Source organism: Coenobita brevimanus, chromosome 26 (assembly GCF_032717465.1).
Source record: "Coenobita brevimanus isolate Jiangsu-jjx chromosome 26, ASM3271746v2, whole genome shotgun sequence".
Lineage (NCBI taxonomy): Eukaryota > Metazoa > Arthropoda > Malacostraca > Decapoda > Coenobitidae > Coenobita > Coenobita brevimanus.
This window is the reverse complement of record NC_136979.1, coordinates 39,812,658-39,838,219: the sequence shown is the minus strand read 5'-3', so window position 1 is coordinate 39,838,219 and position 25,562 is coordinate 39,812,658. Positions and strand designations below refer to the sequence as shown.

The following is a 25,562-nucleotide window of genomic DNA, read 5'->3' as shown; positions in this document are numbered from 1 at the left end:
TTGCTGTTCTGGCGAGACAATTAGACCGGTACAGACAGGTCCAAAGCAGTCCTACCCCACAAGCTAGCCTAGGCAAGACCGGTCCGCGAACAAACGTATGCACATCAGCAACAGCCAAGAAGGAGGCGAGGAGCATCTGTGGCAGGGTGTAAATATTGATGGTCAACAATGGCAGACTTGGGAATAAGGTTTGTTTTAAATTCCATTTTTAATGCTAGCAGAAGCCCCTGATCATCCAAGAAAGGATCCAAATAAATCTCACCATGAAGTAGAGGCTTTGTATTACTACGAAGCGCATGAAATAAGATTATTAAAGCATTAATGACTAAGATAAAAATTGAGGGGAAGCATGAAATTTGTGTAATCAACGCTACTCCCCGACATTTGTTTACATTCTTCTAGGTCATGCCCAGTCACTCATGCAGCCAATAGCAAGCCCGGACAGGATCGGACTGACATTAGCCCGTTCTCGCGATCACTTATGAGTCCTAACCGGTCTAAAATGGTCCAAAATGGCCCGCGAAAATTCCGCACTTGGGCTGCCTGCTACACAGCAAAACATGCTTCAACATGAGAGGCTTGAGAGCACTGCACAACTCACGAGCTAGCAAAGATTAGTCCACACTACACAATAGGAGAAGGAGTCATTTGCCTTGCTACTCTCCTTTCTTTGGTAATTATATACTTGCATTTCTCTATCTGTCTATCTATTGCCAGATGCCTCAATCCCGTTTGGGGTGGTCACAAACAAATCGCCTCCACGTCGCCCTGTCCCCCGCCATTTCACTGCCCTGCTCCCAACTCACACCCCCCCCTCTCATATACCTCTCCACCCCATCCATCCATCTCATCCTCGGCCTCCACCTCACTCACATACACTCTCTTCGTCAGTCTTTCACCCTCCATCCTTTCCACATGGCCAATATTCTAAATAATTATTATTGAAAATTCTGTTGCATAAGTGATTTCACACATTATCTTTACAGTTATAATAACTTTTGGTAACCAAATATCTAAGCCTATAAAATACATCTATTTTAAACAGAAAGCAGTGTTTATAATATATTTCTATAGAAGTATTGATATTTGGTAATGATATAAGACAACATATGGTATAAGTTAACTCCAGTAATGATTATACTGGTAGGGTAACATGACAAGAACCATAATTTACATTACAAAAATATTATCATTTCAAAAGAAAAGGATATTGGCTATAAATGCTATTAGAAAAATAGAAGTATTACGAACAGTTTTGAAAAAATCAAAGAACAACATTCGTATTTTCAAAAGATTGAGTGTGCTAAGCTGACTCTGTACCTTCTTTACCCCTGCACAGTTCTTGACTTTATACACGGGTTTTATTCGCCCCTGTTTAGAGTACAACCCTCATATGTGGGGAGGCTCCCCACGTACAGCTCTTCTCAATAGGGTGGAGTCAAAGGCTTTTAACCTCATCAACTCTCCTCCTCTTACTGGCTCTCTTCAACCTCTGTCTCTTCGCCGTGCAGTTGCATCTTTATCTCTTTTCTGTTGCTACTTCAATGGTCACTTCTCTGAACTGTCTGCTTGCATCCCTCCACCTCTGCGATGGGTGCGTGGCACCCGTCTAGCAACAAACTGTCCTCCCTTTTCTGTCCAACTCTCTAATGCAAGAGTTAACCATTACTCCCAGTCCTTTGTTTATGCAACAGGTCAACTCTGGAACTGTCTCACTCTGTCTGTATTTCCTACTTCCTATGATCTCCAGTCTTTCAAACGCAGTGTGTCCAGGCATCTTGAAATGAACGGATCTTGAATTTGGCTCTCTTTTGTATTTTTTTGTTTTTTCTTGGAAGGAACAGTTTGTGGGCTTCTGTGTTTGGTTCCTTCTTTTTTGCATTGAAAAAAAAAAAAAAAATGCAAAGAGCATGTTTTACTTATGTTGGTGGTGAGAAATGTAATAAGTTTTCTTTTTAATCACTAAGATTATGCTTCCAAGATATTATATTATAAATACTTGGCGATGCTGTTTTTTTTTTTAAACTGCAAAATAGAATGTGATTAAGTAGCTATTATTTACTTCTGTTATTGTGTGCAAAAATATAACCATTTAATCAAATAAAACTGAATTTGTTATTAAATACATTATTTTTAACAAACCCAGTAAAGTGGGTAAAATAGTGGTTTTCTTCAAGTGGGTTTTACTGAAAAAACCCGGTTGGGTAAAACCGGGTAACCCACCTTGGTGCCAACCCTGCTTGAGAGGAGCTTGTGGAGTCACATGGAGAGACAGACTGACAAATGAGGAAGTGAAGGAGCATTGTGGTGTGGATCAGAATGTGATAGGAAGCATTAGGAGACACACAGAGGTGGTTTGGACATAAGGAGAAGATGGAGAGTGAAAGACTGATGAGGAGAGTGTATGTGATTGAGGTCGAGAGGGGGAGAGGGAGGGGGAGGCCAAGGATGAGATGGAGGGATGGAGTGGAGAGGTATATGAGAGAGGGGGGGTGTGAGTTGGGAGCAGGGCAATGAAATAGCGGGGGACAGGGCGACATGGAGGCAACTTGTTTATGGCCACCCCATATGGGATTAAGGTGTTTGGCAATAAGCAGATAAATATGACTACCACTCAAAATAGTAAATGGCTTCCTGGGTTCTGGAAAACCACTTGGCTTGTGGCTACCTGTAGTCACCTAAGGGTACGTAGCACTACACTGTGAATGGGTGATGGAAACCCTTCACCTACCATATGCCGCATGTGCAAAAAGGGGACAGACAGAGTCAGTGTCCCCCCTGTAATCACCATATCTCCCACTACTTAAAAGCAGTGATGTTGCGCAAAAATGACCACTGAATGGTTATGAAACACGGTAATAATGCACTTAGCAGTGAAAGCCTGCCTTCAAATAAAATAAATGTTGGTCTTGTCTTTTAGTTACTGATTGGTGTAATGGCAGAACAGGCATCCCCCACATGCTGGGTCTGAAGCTGAGTTCCTGTAAGAAATCAGTTAAACACTGGTGGAAGGTTCAGCATTTAAATCCACTACTGAACTGTAACAACATCTTTGCCAAATACAAAGGCTTTTTTTCCCTGGTACAGTAATACAAAATGGCATGGTGTGGAAAGGGCAAGGGACATGGTGACATGGAGGTGATTTGTTTCAGGCCATCCTGTCTGGAAATACTGTGTCTGGCTATTGCGTGGCAAGCAAACAGACTAGGTACAGACTTCCCTTGAACGCTCAGATTAAGAGGTTTGGCCTCATTCGTCTCTCACTTCCCATGACCTCTCCAAGTGAATACGTACAACATTTGCTCCAACTCAGACTTTCTTACATTGATCATCATCATCCAGACTTCCTTTCCCACTCCAAGGTGAGATGAATCCTCTAACTTTGCACATGTCTAAGCTGTCTATCACCACAGGTTGCTGGGGTTCTGCAACAACTTCACTTACTGGGTTATGATCACCGCTGCCTATGATCTGCTCAGCGTCCAGGCACAGGTGAGCAGCCATTATACACATTGGAATTGTTCACACTCAAAGGATTTTTCCTCTTTCACCATTAGCATACCCACAGAAAAGATTAGAAGGTAATGAGAGCAGTCAGTGGTAATCTGGGTTATAAAAAAAAAAAAAAAAAAAAAAAAAAAAATATCAAGGCACTCTTCTAGAAAGTACCTTTTTGTTGTTTGTCAGCTTCAAGTTCTGGGTCTCTTTTCACTGCAGCAAATACATTTCTCCAGTAAATTCCTCTCTTAATATCTACAGTGGAATCTCCTAAATTGCACAATCCTAATAAGTGCATTCATAATACCTGGCAACATCAAGCAACAGTTTGGAATATCAGTAACTCGTGAAAATTACACGAAATTCGTGAGGCTAGCCTCAAAAGTGACACTTTTTTTTATGTCTCTTGTAATACACGCAACCATTACCTCAAGCCCGCGCACATACCTGGGCATAAACCAATTGCAGTCAAGCATGGCAATTACTAAACCGATCATATTCAAGCACAACACTTACTGTAAGCCAATCACAGTGCTTCCCTTCCATGCCAAGCATGAAAGACGCATGTGCTTGATGCCCCAGCGCCTGTCTCAATGCCCTGTCTCCTCTCCATTGTTAGCATGTGGTTCCAGTGTGGTTTGTTACGGGGATTTTTTTTTTTCCTCCTTGTGCATCCTCTGCCTGTCCACTGTTACCATGGCCGATTGTAACCCTCCTAAGCCTACAATTTCTTCGAGGGCGGGAAAGAAGAAGAAACCGACATTAAATTACACCCAAATGTTAAATGTAATAAGGAGGATTGACAGTGGTGAGAAGAAAGCCAAAGTTGCCCACCATTATGGGCTTTAAATGAGGTAATTCTTTACCAAATGGGCGAAGTGATTCCACCTATATTATAACAAACTCCTGATCTCAAGTTAAGTAATTTTGGTACATATGCAACATAGTTACCGGTATCTGTTGAATTGTGACTGCAAGAAGTGAGTGGTTAAAAACAAAATATACCTAGTTTGGGGTATTTAAGGAAGAGGACAGGTCGCCGCGGCAGTGTTTACCAACGATCTCTCCAACTGGCTGCGTTGTTTACCAACTACTTCTCTGACTGAATGCATCAGTGTATCACACATTCTAAATCCTCATTTATAGCTTTCAGAGGTAAGCTTATAAAAATGCTCATTAGCTGTGATAATCCAGGAATTATAACAAGTAACCTGTGAAGGACTCATTTAAATATAAAATATGTAAAGGCTGCACGTTTGGTAAAGAATGAATCTAGACAACGAATCGATGATCCTTAAGACAACAAAGAGGCAGCTGAGGGCGATGATGACACCATTTCCATTGTCTCCACACTGGACTTTGACGGGTTTCCAAGGAAAGTTGATGAGCAGGAAGCAGCATAGAGGTGGCAGCACACTCATCTCATGCTGAGGGGCCGTAGTCCACCTCAAACCTCGGAACCCCTCCCCATTCAAGCAATGTCATCATTCGAGAGTCAGGTAAGAATCTTACAATTGTTCATTCCCATTAAATATGCTTTACTAATTTTTTTCCCGGATAATGTTCGTTGGTGACCAGTTTGATGTAAGTTTGGGGGTAAGGGGGGCAGCTTTTCTGAGATGATATACCCATTAGTAATTTTCCCCATAAGATCAGTTATTTCTAATTCGCAGAATTCTCAAATCACAGCATGTGCCCAGTCTTATAAAGTTGCGATTTAGGAGATTCCACTGTATTTTTGCCTTCTGTTTCCAGACTTACATGGAAAGATCACAACAGCCACCACCTGGATCCCCATACATCAGCAACCACAGCAGTGAAGTGTTTGTTCAAATGACCAGTGATGTTGCATCAACCTGGACTAATGACTCTGCCACCTTATTAGACAACACTTTCAAGTGCCGCCGCCACTCCACAGGGGTAAGAAGGAGGATTCTGGCCACTTGATTGCATCTGCTAGTGGTGGGAAGCCACAGAAGGGGTCAACTGTATCTATATTGTATGATTAATATGTTCATGAGAGATATATTAATGATAAGAACAAAATATCAGTTATTGTTTCTATGACATCGTTACCTCACACCATTTAACTGTAGTGATGTTTATAAAGTCAACCTAGCACAACAGCCAAATGGAGTGTTCTTTGTTCAGTGATTAAATCACTGACTTCCATCATATGAGACAGGGGCTTGATTCCCCCTTCATCATGACTAATTTTTTTTTTTTTTCCCCCCATTCATGTCAGTCCTATATACTGATGAGTACTGGTATCAACAGTATGATCTTGAATAAGATGGTCAATGCCCTGGTCACTGCCCTTGTTTTTTGCATCCCAGGAATTACCACTGGGTCCATGAGTGATGTGAAAATAGTGTTCTGATTGCTGGCCTCCGTTATTTGAAATACATTATCACATCCTAGGAAGTTTGAATTACAAAATTAATGTGGCAGGGGGGAGGGGGGGGAGGCTGATCCCCATAAAAGCCTGTTAGTCTGGTAGCGAAGCAAGGAACTCATCTTGACTCGCTGATTTTGTATGACTACCATGCCATGGGGTTCAAGTCTCCCTGTAGTCACATATGATAAATGTGTCAAGCAGTGACTATATGGCATAAACTGAGTTGCTGTGCTTCCATAGCACTCATCATTTCTAGCACTCAAAACATCAACGGTGATCTATTTTTTTCAACACACTTGGCAAAATAATGATAATTAAGTAAAAAAAACATGGTGGTTTCTCTACAATGACACACACACACACACACACACACACACACACACACACACACACACACACACACACACACACACACACACACACACACACATGCATGCACGCACACGCACGTACACACACACACACACACACACACAAAATCATGGAAAATGTCTCTTCATTTCAGGCCATTCTTGTGGCTGACACTCTGCCTGCCACAGCATTAACTCTGGCAGCGCCCCTAACCTTGCTAGTGGGTGTGTGGCCACGTGTGATGGTACTGTCAGGGCTGTGTGTGGCATCCTACCTCATCCTAGGCCTTGCCACTCCAAATCTTGTCTTCCTAGGTGTAGCGCTGGCTTCAGCTTCCCGAGGATTCTCAGACACAACGTTCCTGGCACATGCTTCGCACTACCACAAGTGAGGTCTGACAATGGTTTGGGGGGGGGGGATTTATTAGTGCAGCATACTGTACATATACAGTATACACACACATACATACTGTAGACTCCTCTTGAGCACCTTCCCCATGAGCCTCTAAGTCACGATGGGCATGTTGTGCGGGGAGGGAGGTCGCGTATTCAGGGAAAATAGCAGTTTTGGGCCATTCCTTGCCTCTGCCTAGCATACTGTGCACTAAACTCGCGCATTCAAAGTTTTATGGTTATGATTTTTTGTCACTCGTGTACTATGCGATTCGCGCACTGTGACCACGCGTACAGTACTGTGCGGGTGAACTGTATATATATATATATATAAAAAGAATAGTTGTCTGAGTGTTTGATGCATGAATCTGGATTAAATAATATTAAACAGAAACACATAATTATCAGAGATTCATGCATTAGCTGACCTAGTTTCATTTTCAAACTGGAATGACAACCAATGAAGAATAAACAAGTAATATTTTTCAAAGTACCTGTACATTAGCTGCATGATGATCTGCTGATTAGAAGGCATCAGTTATGGTGGCAGCCTTGCAATGCACATACCGGTACTATAACTTTGAAACTGCCACGGATAACTAATGGTTTATCAGTTATGCATTTCAGTCAGCAGCATATGGCAGCCAAATACCTTTAAATATTCTGGACAAGAGTAGCCCTGCACTGGACCCTTACACCTCAGAGGGTGTGAGATGAGATTGGCCGTTACCATTACAGTAGACTGAACATTCAGAAGTTTCTCCTAAGGTGATATTCTGACCTGTAGACACTGTGTGTTACATGTTCAAAAAGGAGGTAAGCTAAATATTATGAGTATCTTGATGTATAACAAGTACAGTAAATACAAGGGTAGACAACAACTTAAAGAAGAGAGATCCTCATGCAGTAGAGCTCCGGTAGATTTTGTTTGAGGGCAGTCATGGTATTCTCTCTCTCTCTCTCTCTCTCTCTCTCTCTCTCTCTCTCTCTCAACATTTTTATATACTGTTTGCTGTATTATATGATACAATCACCTGAGTACAGCAGTCTCTTACCTTAACTTTGGTGCAACAAATATATACCTTTCAAGACCATCTGGGACAGAGAACTTTATCATAAGCATCAGAACACCAGTGCTGACCACAACACATACCTGTGTGAGTACAGTACATTACATGCCTTCCCACATCTCTCACATCTTAACTCCCACATATTCCAGCTGATGTTCGGGGGTTGGGCAGGGGTGGGTCAGCATCCTGTGGGAAGAAAAATCCAGTGCTTGATAGTGACAAAAGTAATGGGAATGGTGACATGAGATCAGAAAATGAAATGGCAAGATTATAGCTTGAAATGCTAGGGATATGAATGATATTTCAAAAAGCAAAAAGTTTGTAAAGGTGATTGAAAATGTATGAACATGTACAGGTACATGAAATGTTTGGCTGGATGTACACCACAGTTGCCTCAGTGTATTCTGTTCCCCCTGTGAGGACTTTTGCATATATGTGGTAGTCACAGTACAGTACCATACTAGAACAAAAGTATCTCGCTGGCTTACGCAGTGTGTATTCATTCCTGTACTTATAGTACTATGGCCCTGCCACATATATGTCAAATTACATGGAAGGAAGGATGAAACATCTGTACAGTGCATTGCTGTATATGGGCTGAATAAAGCAATGCTACAAGGGAGAGATGAAAGGCTGTGGGTTTATGATATGGGTGTATGAGCAAAAGTAAACGAGGGAGAGAGTACTTGTTCTGCAGCAGCAAAAATATTTATGTAAATGTGTTATTTAATAAATCAATTAATTAAAAACAACAGTTGAAATAAGAAATAAGCAGTAAGAAAAAAAAAAAAAAAAGCTTATAGGAAGATATAACTGAGATTACTTGGGTGCAACTAAGAATGAGAATACAAATATGACTGTCTGTATATACTCGTGCTCCAACAGATGACACAGATGGGGTAAGGGGAACAGATGTGGGAGGGTGATGGGTTACAGGAGGATAAGCCATTACAGTAGGATAGGAAAATCTAAAGAGCCACTTGCTGTGGCCATCCTTCATGGTAGGAAACATGAAGTATACAGCATATAAGTAGAAACCATTCAGCTATTAACTAAAAATAATATGCATCTTTCTCTGATAACAAGGATGAACTTTGACTGAATGCAGAAATCTGATTCAGTAAATGGATCATAAAAATATTTGATGCAATTACTAGTGAAGTTCAACATTTATGTAACAGCACACCATCAGCTTAATGATCCTTACTTAACTTACTACAGTGGGAATTTGTACTTTAGTTTTGTTTTCCTTAGGCAATATTTTTTCAAATGAGATGTTTCAAACTGGAGAGGACTAATGTAGCCATTATTAACCTCCTCATACTAGGCATCCTTCCTAACTTGAATAACATCACTTGATGGTAGCTTGATCAAAATTACCTGGTAAACATTATGTCATGAGACTGATGGAGTTTACAACATGATAATGTACTGTAGTGTTCTTTTACAACGCTCTTCCTGCACAGAGATATGAGCATCAACTTTACCTTAACATTCAGCATTGTATGATGAATTTTTGTGTACAAGTTGGACACCCTCTAGGGGCAAGTTGTTCAAGAAAATTAAATCATCGGGTGGAACACAAAATACAATATATTCATGTAGTGTCCTAATTGTATTTAAAGGGCTAGAGTTCACTTTACATCTGTGCAAAACAGTAGAGTTAGTTTTCACATACAGTCCACAATGTGTGGGGGCAAAAATGCTTCTTTAAGTGAAACAACAGTAGATGAGAAATGCTTCTGATTTATGACTAGAGGTTAAAGGCACACACACACACATGCAAGCAAGCACGCACACATGCACACACACACACACACACACACACACACACACAAACTCAATTCTGACTTTAAGACAAAGTTATAATGAATCACGTGCAACTTCAAACTGAAAAATAGGTGTTAATTGATCAGCAACTTAATAATGAAATAACAAGTGAAAAAAAGGCTACTTTAGGTGTTCAGTTATCAGTAACTTTAAAAACAACTTTAAGTGAAGAGTGGGTTGTTGAATCATCAGCAACTTAATAATTAAACAGCTGTTAGTGATAAACTAAGGATTTAATGCAGCTGACACTTTTTCAGACATGTGCTGTCATTGTGGTCTAGTGGAACTGGTGTGGCAACCTTTATGGGGCCACTGCTGTACTCTCTCTTAACTACAGGGGGCGTCGACCCTCAGCACACCCTCCTGATCTTCATTACAATCCCTATCATCATTGTTGTTAGGTGAGGCAATAGCTTCTTATTTTAAATCATCACTGCTATACATGCAGTCCTCATTGTTTGTCAGGAGGGTGTTCTAAAATATCACAGTTTTTCTGTCAGTAAATCCCTGTTGTATGTTATCTTCACTGATATAGTTTTTTACTCTTAAGTGCAAAGGAAATTACAGAAAATTGTCTAATAAAATTTTTAATGAAAGCTATCAAGCTGATTTGCCTGTTTCCCACAATTTACAACACCAGCTGTATGGAAAAGGTTGATATTTTAGAACACATTCCTGACTAATAAAGAAAAGTGAATCCTCACCAATACAAAGTTTAGTTGAATAAGACTTCCTAATTTATGTCCTAATGGCACTGATGAACCACTGAAACACTTGCATGAATAAAGGATAGTGAATTATCTATACTAATGGCAGCAATGTGCTAATCTCAGAAACAATGAAATTATAACCATCCTTCCCAGCTGACCTTAATGTGAAACAGAAAACAAACAATACAGGCAGTGTACAGCAATCAGATCTCTAATTTTGTAAGTGTATCTGCTCTGAATCTTGGGCATGCATACAGTATCCAGTCAATCAAGCCAGGAATGGCACCCTTTCAGTGGATGGAAATTCTGGGCTACACTGATAGCCAGCCTTGACTATTAAACCACAGCAAAATGTTATCCTGAAACTTTTTACTGGTTTCCAGGATACCCCATTAATAGTCCAGTGTGTTCTCATTTGCCGTGTGGGGAGTTTTCTTTGTTATCTCCATTCAGCAGTTAAATCAAACAGTATGAACATCGTCACTATCTGTATACAACTTTGCTTTCTGCTTCTTTTTGTTATTGTATCTGGTTAGTACTTAGATGGGTGACCGCCTGGGAACACCAGATGCTGTTGGCATCCCTACGTGTCAAGTGGGGTTGGTGGAGGATTAGTGCCCCTCCCTGTAAAACAATTAACTCTAAGCCCTTGGCCACCCCATTTGGGATATATGGCGTCTGGCAATGAATGAAAAATGAATATTGCCAGTCATGTTTTATCTTGAAGATATGGTATGTCCGGTTTGAAGTATTCACAGAACCAAACAAGAAAGATGTGTTTTGTTGGTGATTTTCTACTTTTCATTGCTGCTGTCCTGGACTGGCATATGCTTTGTTATTTTAAAATATTGTTACCAGCATATTGTTACCAATATCCTTCTCCCTTCTGACAGTTTCTCATGCATACTGAGCCACAAGATGAAACCATGCAGCAGCTCTGAGGATATAGAGGGACAGCAAGTAGTGAGATTTCCATCAGACCAGGACTTAGAAAGCAAAAACCAAAAGAAGGTGGCAGTTATCAAGGAAAAGTTCTTCCTCTTCCTGGTACAGTACTCTGTGGGGATCATTTCTTTTCTCTAAATGCCTCAAAAATATTCTAAGTCAGATCCATGAGCCTCCAGTAAAGACTACAAGCTGCCACAGTTCAGCTAAATGTACAATATAATGGACTTATATTTAGACAAAATATATTTACTTGTCATTTCTAACAAAAATATTTTGGGTGATTTTTCAGAAAGCACAGACATACTTACTGCCTCTAGCAGTCTTCTACCTCGTCATGTACTTTACCAATCAGGGTCTGGTAAGTTACATAAAGGCTGTTCACAAAGTTTCAGTGACAAAGCGCAATACATGTAAGAATTATCACAGCACTAATGAGTACAGTAATTCTTCATTCAGTGCATTTTCACTTACAGTAACACATTTTTCACTATAAAGCTGTTACTCAACACAGAGCACTCTTCGCATAACACACCTTTGTACATTAAGTGGTCAGGATGTGCAATGATAGGTCAAGGCTGACACAATTCACGATACAATTTAGAGTATCGTAAAATATTGCTCATTTCTTTAAAATGGTTTTTTAATATGCACAGATACATCCAGTTACACTATTAATTATAATCTGGCACTCATCTGCAGCCTAGAAGATGACTTTTTATTATCTGTGATGATAACCTTTCTTGATGGAACATTACCCATGCTTTAGGCAATTTTCACTGAACACAGTACAGTACTGTAGTTTTTAGTCAGTGAGGAATTACTGTTTCTTATGAAACTAAGAGTTATTATAGTACTTTCAGATATCTGACATACAGCTGATGTACAGTACACCATTTCCACAATCAGCTGTGATTACATCTAAAGGCTACCTGTATATTATTTTAAGAACTACTTAAACTTTCTGCCAAACTATCTATTTATAGCCAGACACCATAATCCCATAAAGGGTGGCCGTTTCTCTCTGAGTTGGTTCTTTTACGGGGAGGGGCAACAACCCTCCGCCCAATCACTTGTTGACAAATAGGGAACACGTATAAGTTGGTGATATGGTTACCACTCAGTGATGTAAATGGTTTCCTGGCCTACAGGAAACCATGAGGCTTGTCATTTAATGTAAAGCCACCTGAACAGGAAGGCAAAGTACAGTAATAAAAAGTGACAAGAAATAGTGGTCAGTGGAGGTGCTCACCATCCACTCACTCAATGTAGTGCTGCTCTCGGGTGCCTGCCATTTCCTGTCTTCCTTCTTTCCATCCTTCCTCTTCTGTCTCTCTTTCCTTCATTTTTTTCTTTTCCTTCTGTCTACAGGTAACTCTATACTAAGTGACAAGCCAAATGGTTTCCAATACACCAGGAACCATTTACTATGTTGGGTGGTAACCATATAACCAAATTATGGCGCCTTTTGGTTTAGTAGGTAATTGAGGCATTCCAGTCGGATTGAGCCTGTGCAGGTTTATATCCAAGAGGTGGTTGGGGTTTATTGCTCATGTAATGCCACACAGGAATGAATGAGACTGGTCACTCATCTTAAATTTCAGGACCAACTTGCCTAGCCCTGGGCTCCTACGCTCCTAATGGAGTAACACAGGATTAGACGATGAATGGTGAATGAATGATGACATGAAATATGGGAGACGTAGGAAGAGAGGAGGGCAGACAAAGAATAAGAATGATAAAGGTGAAGGAAGAAGTAGGCAGCACTACATCAAGTGAGTGGATGGTTGTTGTCACCACCCACAACTTTTCTGCAAAACAATGAAAAAATTATAGCTTAGAGAATTTGGAAAACTATAACTACTGCATGGCACAAGGAACAGAAAGAATTAAATATAGAAAGGAGAAATCAATGCCTGTACTGCAATATAAACACAAGTTATTGTGAAGAAGCAAAAAATTCTGTGCTGGGAGGTTTTCAGCACCAAAAGAAGAGCAACACGGGGAAAGACGTGCTGCCACTTTACTGTGCATTTAAATAAACTGTCTCCAAAGTTTGCTAAACTCTAGCACTGGTTGTACTGTATCTGCATGAGACATTGGACACAAGGTCATTTTCAGTCCAAACTTGCTGGGTATGACCCTCTGCTCTGTGTTGGTGCGATATTGATTATCTAACACAGTATGCTAATGCCCACGAAGTTTAGCTGCCTTCATGACCTTGTGAAGGAGGGAATATGGGACTCTGGCTGATTAAAAATTTGCATATTTTCTCCTTTGTTGTGCAGTACTGACACAAATGCCAATAAAGCAGGAGGAAAGAAAGAGAGAGGGAAATTCCCAGTTTGTTTTCTCATGTTGCTGGTGCTGGGAGGAATGAAAAAAGTATTTAAATGTCGTTCGCTTAGAATGGATGTAAAGAGAAGGCTGTATGAGGGTGTTGTGGTACCGACTGCATTATATGGGGCTGAAACATGGAATATGGGTGTAGCAGAGAGGAAAAGTTTGAATGTAATGGAGATGAGATGTCTGAGGAGTATGTGTGGAGTGACGCGTATGGATCGAGTGCGAAATGATGAAGTGCGAAGGAGAACTGGAGTTGTTCGGGAGATGGCTGGTAGAGTTGAGCAGAGGGTGTTGCAATGGTTTGGGCATATGGAGAGAATGGATAATGAGCGACTGGTGAAAAAGATAACTAGATCTGATGTGAGAGGTGTAAGGCTGAGAGGAAGACCACGAATAGGATGGATGGACAGTGTGAAGAGAGCGCTGGATGCGAGAGGGATGTCTGTTGAGCAAGGAAGAGTGGCTGTGCGTGACAAATAAATGGAGAGAAATTGTGAATGAATAAGTGATGACGCAGCCCTGAGGGGATATTCTCCCGCATTTGGTCTGATCAGCTAGTCAGGTCAGGTGCGGGTAAGGGGATGGGTCTATTATGATGTGGCAGGGGTAAACCAGTTCTGCTGTTGGGCCCTGCTGCGGATGTCACTGATTGCATTGTGCAGTTGACCCTTGTGCGGTGTGGTGCAGTGAGGATCTGTCCGTTCTCCCCTTTGGGGCTAAGATGCGAATGAATGTGTTTGAATGGATGAGTAAATGGAGAGTGAGTCGTCCTGTCTCGGCTACCTCCCTTTCCTTGGGGGAAGCAGCCTAGGTATATAGATAGATAGATAGATGTTTTCCCAGGTGACGAAGATCACACAATGATAAGAACTGCCGTCTAGGAAATTTGATACAGAGGAATATGTCATCATGTGACTACCCTATGCCCTACCACCAGGTTATGCAAGTCCTATAAGCAATGATGGTAGTACTCTCCATGCCAAGATGAAAACTTGGTGGATTGTAGGGAGGCAGCATGCTGAGGTCCAAAGGAGTTGGAAAGACAGCACTGTTGCAATACAATGAGTGCCTAGCTGTTCATGACCTTTCTGGTTGTGTGCGTAACTACAGGATACATATATGTGAAGGACATTTACCCTAAATGCCACTAATAGCACAGGTAGAGAAGCGAAGACAGAAAGCCTCACAAATGAACGTACAAGGTACAGTAAACACCATGGTATTATGTAAAGGAAGTTAATGTCACATAATAGAGCTTGGTCAGCTTATAACATGTGACAAGTACCATAAGAGAAATTCTTGATAATGAAGACCTGATCGCTCCAGGGGCAACAGTGATATGGGATAAAATGGAATGTGACACCCATACCCCTTCTCTGCAATGGTGTATGGTGGGTTGCGCAATAAGAACACACTATAGTTCACTACAACAGCATGTCACTGTGCTGTGGATGAAGAATGGGAAGCATGAGAGAACTGGAATAATGAGCACTTACTAATGCTGCTAATTGGCACTAAGACAAAAGTTGACACAGGCAAAGAACAACTTATGTGCTATGTGAAAAGTTATATGATAATGGGTTCTTAGGGAGAGAACATGGGTTCAACAGTGATGAATAAAGTATAATAAGGAATTTGTGGAACAACATAGCATGTGAGAATCCAGTGGCAGGATGTGTTTCAGTAGCCATGAATATAATACTGTATTTTGCAGTACTATGACCTCCAGGGCAGCATGGCATATCAGTCCTGGTATGTAAAGCATAAATGCAGAGATGAGAAACACTGCAGTAATGTACGAATTGGTAAAAGTAGATGAGTAACAGAGCACAGATCATAAAACCACTGTAGGGTAAAGACTCAGATAGTGAATACTGGTAGTTTCTATAATAATAGTTGACACAGCTTAAATGTAAGAGTGGGAACCATGCCGAAATGACTGGGTCCCTGAAGAATGAATACCAGTAATGGTACAGTAATAATATTAACTTACTGTTAGCATGGAGGACACTGGCTTAATAACTATCTATCTATCTATTGCCAGATGCCTTAATCCCATAAGGGGTGGCCACAAACAAATCGCCTCCATGTCTCCCCATCCAACACCATTTCACTGCCCTGCTCCCAGCTCACATCCCCCTCTCTCATATACACCTCCACTCCTCCCCTTCATCTCATCCTTGGCCTCCCCCTCCCTCTCCTCCCCTCCACCTCACTCACATACACTCTCTTCGTCAGTCTCTCTCACTCTCCATCCTCTCCACATGGCCAAACCACCTCAGTGTGTTTCTCCTAACACTTCCTATCACATCCACATCCACACCACAATGCTCCTTCACTTCCTCATTTGTCAGTCTGTCTCTCCATGTGATTCCACATGCTCCTCTCAAATAACTCATTTCCACTGTTTTCACTCTTGACTTCTGTCCCTCCAATAAAGTCCGAGCTTCACTTCCATACGTTAGAGTTGGTATCACAGTACTGTCATGTAGTAACTTTTTCACTTCCATGCTCACTTCCCTGTTTCTTATCACTGCTTTCAAGGAACCAGCAACTTTTCTTCGTTGTTGTACCCTTTCAAGCACTTCACCCTCTAAACTTCCATCCTTACTCATCACACTACCCAAGTACTGTACTTAAACGCACTCACATTTTCCATTTCCTCCTCATCCAACCTCACTGTACATTCACTGACTTCACTTCTCTTGAAAACCATAACTTTACTCCTTCCTGCATTCACCTTTAGATTCCATTTCTTACACACTCTCCCAAACTCATCCACCAAGCCTTGCAGCTCTCTTCGTCTTCACTTAACAACACAGTATCATCTGCAAACAACAGTACAGGTAGTTTCCAAACACTGCACTCTTTCAATAGGGCAGCTCCAGCATCCACTCCCCCACCTTGTATCTCTTTTGTAACCCCATTCATATACAAATTGAACAACCATGGAGACATGACACATCCCTGTTTCAATCCAACCTTCAAACAGAAGAATTCACTCAGTTCACCATCCACATGCACTGCAGCCTTAGCACCCTCATACATACTAATCATGGCATTAAACAACTTCCCATCTACTCCATATATTCTTCATACTTTCCACAATCCGTGTCTATCCACCCTGTCATATGCTTTCTCCAAATTCATGAAGGCCGCATATAACTTCTTTTCCTTCTCTAGAAACTTTTCCACTAAAGATTTTAGAATGAATATCTGATCTACACAATGTCTTCCCTTCCTAAAACCTCCCTGTTTTTCTCCAAATAATTCCTCTTTTATTTCCCTAACTCTGTCATTAACTATCCTACCGTATACTTTTCTTAGTACACTAAGAAGACAAATGCCCCTATGATTACCACATACTTCTTTTTCCCCTTTTTCTTTGTACAGGGGAATAATTATACCTGACTTCCAATTCTCCGGGACTCTACCTTCCTCCCAGGCCAATCTGCACATTTTCCACATCCATTCTACTACTACCTCTCCCCCATGCTTCAGCATTTCATCACACACTTCATCAATTCCTGGGGCTTTCCCTATTTTACCTTTCTTCATTGCTTCCACAACCTCCATCCTACTGATTTCTTCCTCTCTTTTCACATCTCTCCATCTCCCAGCCATTCCCCAGCCACTTACCACACTTGCTTTACTTTCACTCTCTATGTTCAGCAATTCTTTAAAGTGTTCTCTCCATCTGCTCACTTCTCCCTTCTCTACTAGTAATATACCATTTTTATCTTTTACTCCCCAACTAACTTCTTTGGCACCCTGTCTAACTCTCTTTACCTCTTTCAAGAAAATTTTCTTACATTCCCTCCACTTTACACTCAAATTCCTTCCAAATTCCTCATCCACTCTCTTCTTACTCTTTCTTATTAATTTTTTCACCTCTCTCTTCCTCTCTACATATAACTCTCTCTTCCATCTCTTAACTTCTTCCACGCCCCTGTTTCTCATCCACTCACTATATGCTTTCTTCTTTTGTGCCACAGCCTCTCTCACCTCTTCATTCCACCATGCTCTTCCCTGCATCCCCTTTCGTTTTCTATTCAACCCACACACCACCTCACATGCTGCACAGATTTCTTCTGTGAATATCTTACACATTCCTTCCACGTCCCCCATCTGCTCCAATCCATATTTATCCAATAGCTCCTCCACTTCCCTCTTATATTCAGTCTTTTTTTCCATCCTCTTGCAACCCTTCCACTCTCCTTGCGTGAACTACTTCCTCCTGTCCTTCCCTTCTTCTGTTTCTCCATTTCCTTTGGACCTTGATTCTGACCATCACTTGGTGGTGGTCAGAAAGTCTACTCCCCCAACCTTTATATACACTTGCACCCATTACACACCTTCTCATCCTTTTGTCCACACACAAATAATCAGTCATTGCCTTCCATTCATTCAGTTCACCACTCACCCTTCTTATCACTTGTCACATACACTAAACCCTCAATAATTACTAATGATAGCAACAATAATTACCTAATATAGTTTAACTCAATGAGTGGAATATTGAAAAAAATAAAAAATAATAACATGTGGAACACTGCAAAATTCAGACAGTTAAAAGAGTGAAGTGTGTCATTTATAAAAACAAAGATCTATAGAAATATGGACTGCTGTGGAATGCTTGGAAGAGGGTAGAGAGTGAAAATGAAACCCTTACAGTAAGCTGAGGGCGGTGAGCATGGAACGACAGCCAGCTAGCCCCCAAACCCTCCCATAGAAGAGGGGAGGTGGGAGCGTGTGCAGGTGACCCCAGCCAACACTGGACCCCTCCCTTCCCCCAACTCTGCTCAGTGTGGGGGGGGTCCAGGGGCAAGCACCCTGAAGGGAAATCTCAGGGCTTGGAAGGAGCGGAGGGAGAAGGTGAGGAAGCTGGGTGTGTGAGGGAAAGCCTAAACCAGGGAAATGGTGGCTAGAGTATTATAACCTCTAGAATATTTTCTAGATACAAATCCAGCCCCTCTAATGTAGTCTTTCTTTTTGTAATATTAATTACCATAAATTATTTTTTTGCTTGCCTTTCTTGAATACTGTATTGTACTGAACTTTAGTTACTGCCTGCAATCTTCTCATCACCTTTCACACAGCCTGCTACAGGTATCCTACCCTTAACAACTACTGTGCTGGCATCAATGGATACAACAGCTGTTAAGAGACCAACTGTTAAATAAATACATGTAGTGAGTCCGCTGGATATACGTTTTTGATGACTGTAAATGTGAGAGAGATGGGGGAGAAAGACAACTGTTTGAGATAGTGAGACAGGTATGTGAGGACAAAGTAAATTGGAGGCAGCTGTGTAATGTCCTTTCCCTGTTACATGGTTATATGGATGATGATAATGATGACATTCATTATGTAAATGTGATTCTCCTTCTCAATGAATCTTAACTTCAATCAAAATCAAAGTACATATACCAGTAAAACACTATGGCAATTCCATACTATTAACCTGCAAGTGCATTTGTAGCTGAGAATATGGGAAATTATAAGTAGTAGTAAGATTCACATGAAAAAAAGAATCCAATCACACTCAAACAACAGGGAAACAGTCAGAAATTAGTCTGCTGATCTCTAACTACATCTAATTATTGAGAGATAAGTTAGACTGCTGTTACTGTTGCTTAACTCTGGTCTGCCTGGCCAAGCAGACCTTTTGACCACAGGTAGGCAATTGCTTGAGTGAGGCTATACTAAAGGGATACTACATACATCATGCAAGGATTCGGTGGCCCCTTGTGGTAGACAGTGCCTCACCAGGGTCAGATCAGGGTTCTTCCCTATGATATGGTGCAGGGAAATATGAGGAGGTTCGGTTACTGGGTGGACACCACAGCTGCTCTACCCAGGGTACACAGGGCCACCAAGTGTAGGCTCCCTGTCAGTGCCTGATGCAAGTTAGGTAGCCACTAAACCGAACAGTCAAAACTGTTCAACCAAACAAAATCACAACCTTACTGTTTGTTAAGCAGGGTATACCTGTACATTCATTATCTCCCACCTTCACTAATTGATATCCCAATTAACACAGTCCTTTAAAGTATTTCATTTCCAAACTTTCCATATTCCTTAAATGCTGTAACAACTGCCATTTTCAGGTCACTAACTCCCTGGAGCCAGATGATGTCCTTTTTTTTTTAGTATTCATGCTGCTGTCAGATAATTTTATTCAGCTCTGAAAATTTCTTTCATTGGAAAGGATTACTAAGGCTATGATCTAACTCCTCCAGATCAAAAAATCTCTTCTGAGCTAGTCTGATGGTTGCAAGAACAGAAAAAAAGAAAAAAAAAATCTCTGGGCTCAATGGGTTCATCTTTTGCCTAATGGTTATTATAGGAGTACTGTACATCTCAAGTAAAATCCTTTTATTATTAATACCATATTTTAGCAGAACATAAACTCTTTTCTTTAATTATCTCTCACAGCTAGAACTGGTGTATTTCCCTGCATCACAGTTGACTCATGCACAACAATATTCCTGGAGCAATACTGTACGCTGCTTGGGCACCCTCATCTCACGCAGCATGCACAAACTTTTCCTCCTGCCTTCTGTATGGCTCTACAACATCCCTCTTGTAAGTTACAAGGAGCATTTAGGGACAAAGTCTCACTTACTCTTGCACTTTCATGTCCATCACTTTCCTCCCTGCTTCATTATAACAAAGTGCAATCATTTATGGACAAAGAAACATACAATGCCTCTCTCAGCTAATAAACATTAACTGAAAAGCTTTGTATGTTTTACTGTCTATAGACCATTTCTTTTATATGATGCATCAGTGAGCAAAGCAATGGACATGCAGCTTTCTATTACTGTCCTTACCATCTCATGGGAAAGAAAATATAAACCCATACATTACAGTGGCAGATCCAGGAGGGAGAGAAATTAAGGAAGTCAACAACCTTTCTTTCGAGCTGTGCCATTACTCTTCCATTTCCTGTTGTCATGATCCTAACCCTCTAATGGTCATGTTATATCCCTTACTATATTCTAGCCAATGCCAGATCATTTACTTCAGCTGAAAATGACTCATAAGGCATAACGGTATTATTAATGGTATTATTCCCTTACTGTATTCTAGCCAGTTCCAGATTATTTACGTCAGCTGAAAATGGCTCATAATGGCATTACAGTATTATTAATGGTATTATTAACCCTGTCACAACTGGGATATTTCTAGTATTCTATTCCAACTGAAACTAGACAACTTCATTCAGTCAGAATGGGCTATAAGTGCCTGGAAGCACTAATTCCCTACTTCCAGTCCTAATTTTCCCTCCCTCAGATCTTGATCCTGGTGGTGGTGGGGACAGAGGCTCACTACCACTACCTGCCTTCAGAGTACATTATCCTTGCCCTCCTCCTCCTTCAGGGCCTGCTGGAGGGAGCTGCTTTCAGGGCTACTGTATTCAATATCCACAAAAAGGTCAGATTAACACAGTTCTTCTGTGATGTATAATATACATTAATGTCAAGGACATTAGGAATTAGTTGGAGAAGAACAGGGAGGTTTTAGGAAGGGAAGAGGCTGTGTAGATCAAATATTCATTCTTAGATCTTTAGTGGAGAAGTTTCTTGAGATGGGAAAGAAGTTGTATATGGCCTTCATGGATTTGGAGAAAGCATATGACAGGGTGGATAGACAAGGATTGTGGAAAGTATTACAAATATATGGATTAGATAGCAAGTTGTTGAAGGCCTTGAAGAGTATGTATGAGGGTGCTGAGGCTGCAGTGCATGTGGATAGTGAACTGAGTGAATTTTTCTGTTTGAAGGTTGGATTGAGGCAAGGATGTGTCATGTCTTCATGGTTGTTCAATCAGTATATGGATGGGGTTATAAAAGAGATAAAAGGTTGGGCAGTGGACGTTGGAGTGGCCCTAGTTAGAAAGGGCAATGTTTGGAAACTACCTGTACTGTTGTTTGCAGATGATACTGTGTTGTTAAGTGAAGACGAAGGGGAGCTGCAAGGCTTGATGGATGAGTTTGGGAGAGTGTGTAAGAAACAGAATCTAAAGGTGAATGTAGGGAAGAGTAAATATGGTCGTTGAGAGAAGTGAAGTCAGTGAATGTACAGTGAGGTTGGATGAGGAGGAAATGGAAAATGTGAGTGCATGTAAGTACTTGGGTAGTGTGATACGTAAGGATGGAAGTTTGGAGGGTGAAGTGCTTGAAAGGGTGCATCAGGGAAGAAAGGTTACTGGTTCCTTGAAAGCAGTGATAAGAAACAGGGAAGTGAGCACGGAAGTGAAAAAGCTACTGCATGGCAGTATTGCGATACCAACTCTAACGTATAGAAGTGAAGCCTGGACCTTGTTGGAGGGACAGAAGTCAAGAGTGAGAGCAGTGGAAATAAGTTATTTGAGAGGAGCATGTGGAGTCACATGGAGAGACAGACTGACAAATGAGGAAGTGAATGAGCGTTGCGGTGTGGATGTGGATGTGACAGGAAGCGTTAGGAGAAACACAATGAGGTGGTTTGGATATATGGAGTGGATGGAGAGCGAGAGACTGACGAGGAGAGTGTATGTGAGTGAGGTGGAGGGGAGGAGAGGGAGGGGGAGGCCGAGGATGAGATGGGGGGATGGAGTGGAGAGGTATGAGAGAGGGGGGAGTAAGCTGGGAGCAGGACAATGAAATGGCAGGGAACAGGGAATGGAGGCGATTTGTTTGTGGCCACCCCTTATGGGATTAAGGCGTCAGGCAATAGACAGATACTATAGATAGACATTAGTCCTTTTTTTTTTTTTCCCCCAAAAAATTTAAATATTTGCTACTAAGTCTACAGTAAATTTAAGTAGTAACTGCATCTCAAGATTCTGTCAAATTCAAATAAAAAACAACAAAAATCTAAAACATTGCTACTGAAGAAGTATGCATGTACCTCGTGTGTGCACGATGCCTCACAGTGGGTTGCATGAAAGATTTCTAAGATATATGAGTAATTATTATCTTGCAAGAAGGTAATCCTGGCATGTCAGCATGACATGTGCTTGAAATTTTCCTGTACTTTCCTCTGCTTCAACCCCAAGGGCATAAAGAAAAATGCTGTTATTCTCTCCTACCTTGTTATGGACAATTTTATTCAACTCTGAAGAGACCCCCAGACTGCAAAGATGAGAATGACTTGTTCAGTATGATGATGTTTTTTCTAATCAAGTCAGGTGATAGGATTTTATTTAGCTCAGGAGAGAGCTCTGTGCCTGAAGGGGCTAAACTGCTCATAAGCAAAAACCAAAAGCAGCACATTTGCTGATTTATTTAATGTCAGCATAAATTACTGTGAATTAATCAACTTAAACTGAACTCCCTCAGGCTGGGGATATCCTTTAAAAGTCAATTTTGTTAATCTCAGGAGTGATGTCTCTTAGTTAAGTGGTAACTGGAGGCAATATCTAACTCATCCAGTTCAAAGTGTCCCCAAAGCTGAATAAAATAATCCAGAAGAAGCAAAAATACGATAGAAAACATTATTGTATTACTAGGATTAATATACTAAAACACACAAACCAACACATGACATTAATGAAAGTTATGTAGTGTACTAAAACTAACATAGTTTATTCTCTTCTCTAATTCAGGCAAATGAAGAGCGAGAATTCTGCCTGGGCATCTTCCCCTCATCACTCTTCCTGCCTGCCATGCTTGCTGGCTTCATATCCATCCCTGTTCATGACTTTCTCTGCCATCATCACTTGTATAACCAAGGTCAATAGTCTCCCTAATGCCTGTGACTCTGAGCAACCAAATCAAGACTAACCTTCAGGGGCTTCAGTGGTGGTCTGTTGCACCAAGCTCACTGAAGTGGTGCATACTGTGAAGAAATGCAAGATAAGTACAATGCTGTACTAACTACTGACTGCTGTCATACTTGCTATGGAAAAAGTACACTGGTTCTGAAAGTTAAATATAAACTTCATATGGTGGGCATATTACAGTATGATTCAAAGAAATGTAAGGCTTATGAAGCAAAAAAGGGCGATGCTGTGGATATGTGCTATGCATCCCAAGAAATGGGCAGTCTTTGCTTTTATAGTCTATAAATAAACAATGATACCTACTAATTACAGTAATATATATAATATGCAAATGATTACCTCAGTAGGGGAAGTAAATTCCCCCTTAACTGATAAAAAAAAATTATATATATATAAATATAGATAGATAGATAGGCAGATAGATAGATAGATAGATAGATAGATACAGTACATCCCCCCAGTACGCGAAATCCTAATACACGAAACCTTCTAGTGCCTTAGGTAGATTTAATAATTTCGACCACCAGGAGACAATTTTGTGTAGCTGAGAAAAAAAGCCCTCGCAGGGAAGGGTTGGGAGAGAGACATCCATCCATCCATCCATCATCCAATCCTACATTGCCCCATGAGAAGCATAGGAGCCCAGGCCTAGGCAAGTTAGTCCTGGCATTTAACATGAGAGTGACCAGCCTCACTCATCCCTTAGTGGCAAAAGGAAATGGAAAGAATGAAGGAAAGAAAAACAGAAGAAGAAGGAAGGAAGACTGGAAAGGGCAGACACCCAAAGCAGCACTACATCGAGTGGGTGGGTGTTGAGCATCCCTACCTACCACAAAATTGCATAATAGAAAGTTAACATTTTGACAAGATTTCTACATGAACACAATCACAGAATAAATTTAATAATGATACACAAACAGCCATCATTAGCTGAACTGTACCACAGCAGTCATTTTTTATCACTTACTGCCAGGGTTTATATTCATCAAAAATGTATCATGATGTTCATCAGTTTTCAAGTATATCAATCATCCAGTCTAACAAACATATGTGACCTTTCAACACCTCTACATAATAAACATCTGTACTGGTATTTATCATTTCCAAGCATAGTGACACTCAGATTACAGTACTAACAGTCAAAAAAAATAGTAAAAGTACAAAAGCATCTACCGCAAAAGTAGGCAGCAATTTACATTTTCCATACCAGAGAACGTCCAAATGCACAGCAGAGGAAGAAGGAAGCAAGAATTTATATGGCTATCAGTATTTCTTTTGATCATATCGTGACTGTTAGGAAGATGCATATATTCATACAGGTATTTTTCTATTGCTGTAATGCATTAAATATAACAGCTAAGAGAAACAGTGTACTGAACTACTGTATATGAAATAATAATAAAAGAAGCTCCTTACAGTTTCTTCATACCCTATGTAAATACACCTTAACACCTTCGCCATGAGCTTAACCTCTAAACCACTTTGCCATGATCTTATCTTCCCACCAGTACCATATCCAAGTGGTAGGAGGAACTAGGAAGCTTTAGACAGCCCTCTGCTATTCCCATAGTAAAGCATTGGGTTCTGATGCCCTGGGTACATCTTTGTATGTTCATATTGCCTAGAAATGACACACAGGGTATGTCATCATTGCAAAGGGGCTAATGTGGACTTCAGGTTGTCATGCTCCTAGGATTTAATTTCTCTGAATAAGATCTCCTGAAGGTGTGAGTGAGATAAGTGGTACAGTATACAGTAAATCACACTGCAAATATTAGTGAAAAATGTTTTATGACACATATACTGTTGCTGTGACCTCTGGCTCATGTAGGCTACTACTCAGAATACAATAAATCCTATTTTTATTTCCCCTGACATATTTCATCCCTTCCCCTCAGTTTAAATGTTTAATGGTCTCTGACCTACAGGTACAACGTTTTCCCATAATCTCATGTTCACTTTTAAACCTAACATTCAAGGCCTGCCCTCTCCTACTCCTTATGAAACATTCTTCAACTTTTTCCTTTGTACCAGTCCTATCGCCAGATGTGTTCACAATGAGACTGGAATCAAGGCTTCAGTATTCTGATAAATTACCTGACTGTAAACTATTACATAAGATTGATGAAGAACATCTATCTATCTATCTATCTATTGCCAGACGCCTCAATCCCGTTTGGGGTGGCCACAAACAAATCACCTCCAAGTCACCCTGTCCCCCGCCATTTCACTGCTCTGCTCCAAACTCAC

The 25,562-nt window shown here is 40.8% G+C and overlaps 1 protein-coding gene across 5 annotated transcripts in view; it reads left to right on the top strand.

Moving 5' to 3' along the window:
* LOC145394091 (battenin-like) overlaps window positions 1-24,721 on the top strand; it is a 33,450-nt gene extending 8,729 nt beyond the window's left edge. Inside the window, exons 1-10 of one of the 5 annotated variants that reach the window (XM_080268069.1) lie at window positions 142-188; window positions 3,414-3,492; window positions 5,254-5,418; window positions 6,402-6,634; window positions 9,797-9,940; window positions 11,143-11,296; window positions 11,487-11,555; window positions 19,979-20,128; window positions 20,840-20,980; window positions 23,136-24,721. In XM_080268069.1, the coding sequence (XP_080124195.1) occupies window positions 169-188; window positions 3,414-3,492; window positions 5,254-5,418; window positions 6,402-6,634; window positions 9,797-9,940; window positions 11,143-11,296; window positions 11,487-11,555; window positions 19,979-20,128; window positions 20,840-20,980; window positions 23,136-23,270 (1,290 nt within the window). In that variant the 5' untranslated portion in view covers window positions 142-168 and the 3' untranslated portion in view covers window positions 23,271-24,721. Of the gene's footprint in view, window positions 1-141; window positions 189-3,413; window positions 3,493-5,253; window positions 5,419-6,401; window positions 6,635-9,796; window positions 9,941-11,142; window positions 11,297-11,486; window positions 11,556-19,978; window positions 20,129-20,839; window positions 20,981-23,135 lie in introns of those variants that run through there. The other 4 variants (XM_080268066.1, XM_080268064.1, XM_080268065.1 and 1 more) reach the window with 4 other exon arrangements.
* The last annotated feature ends 841 nt before the right edge of the window (window positions 24,722-25,562 follow it).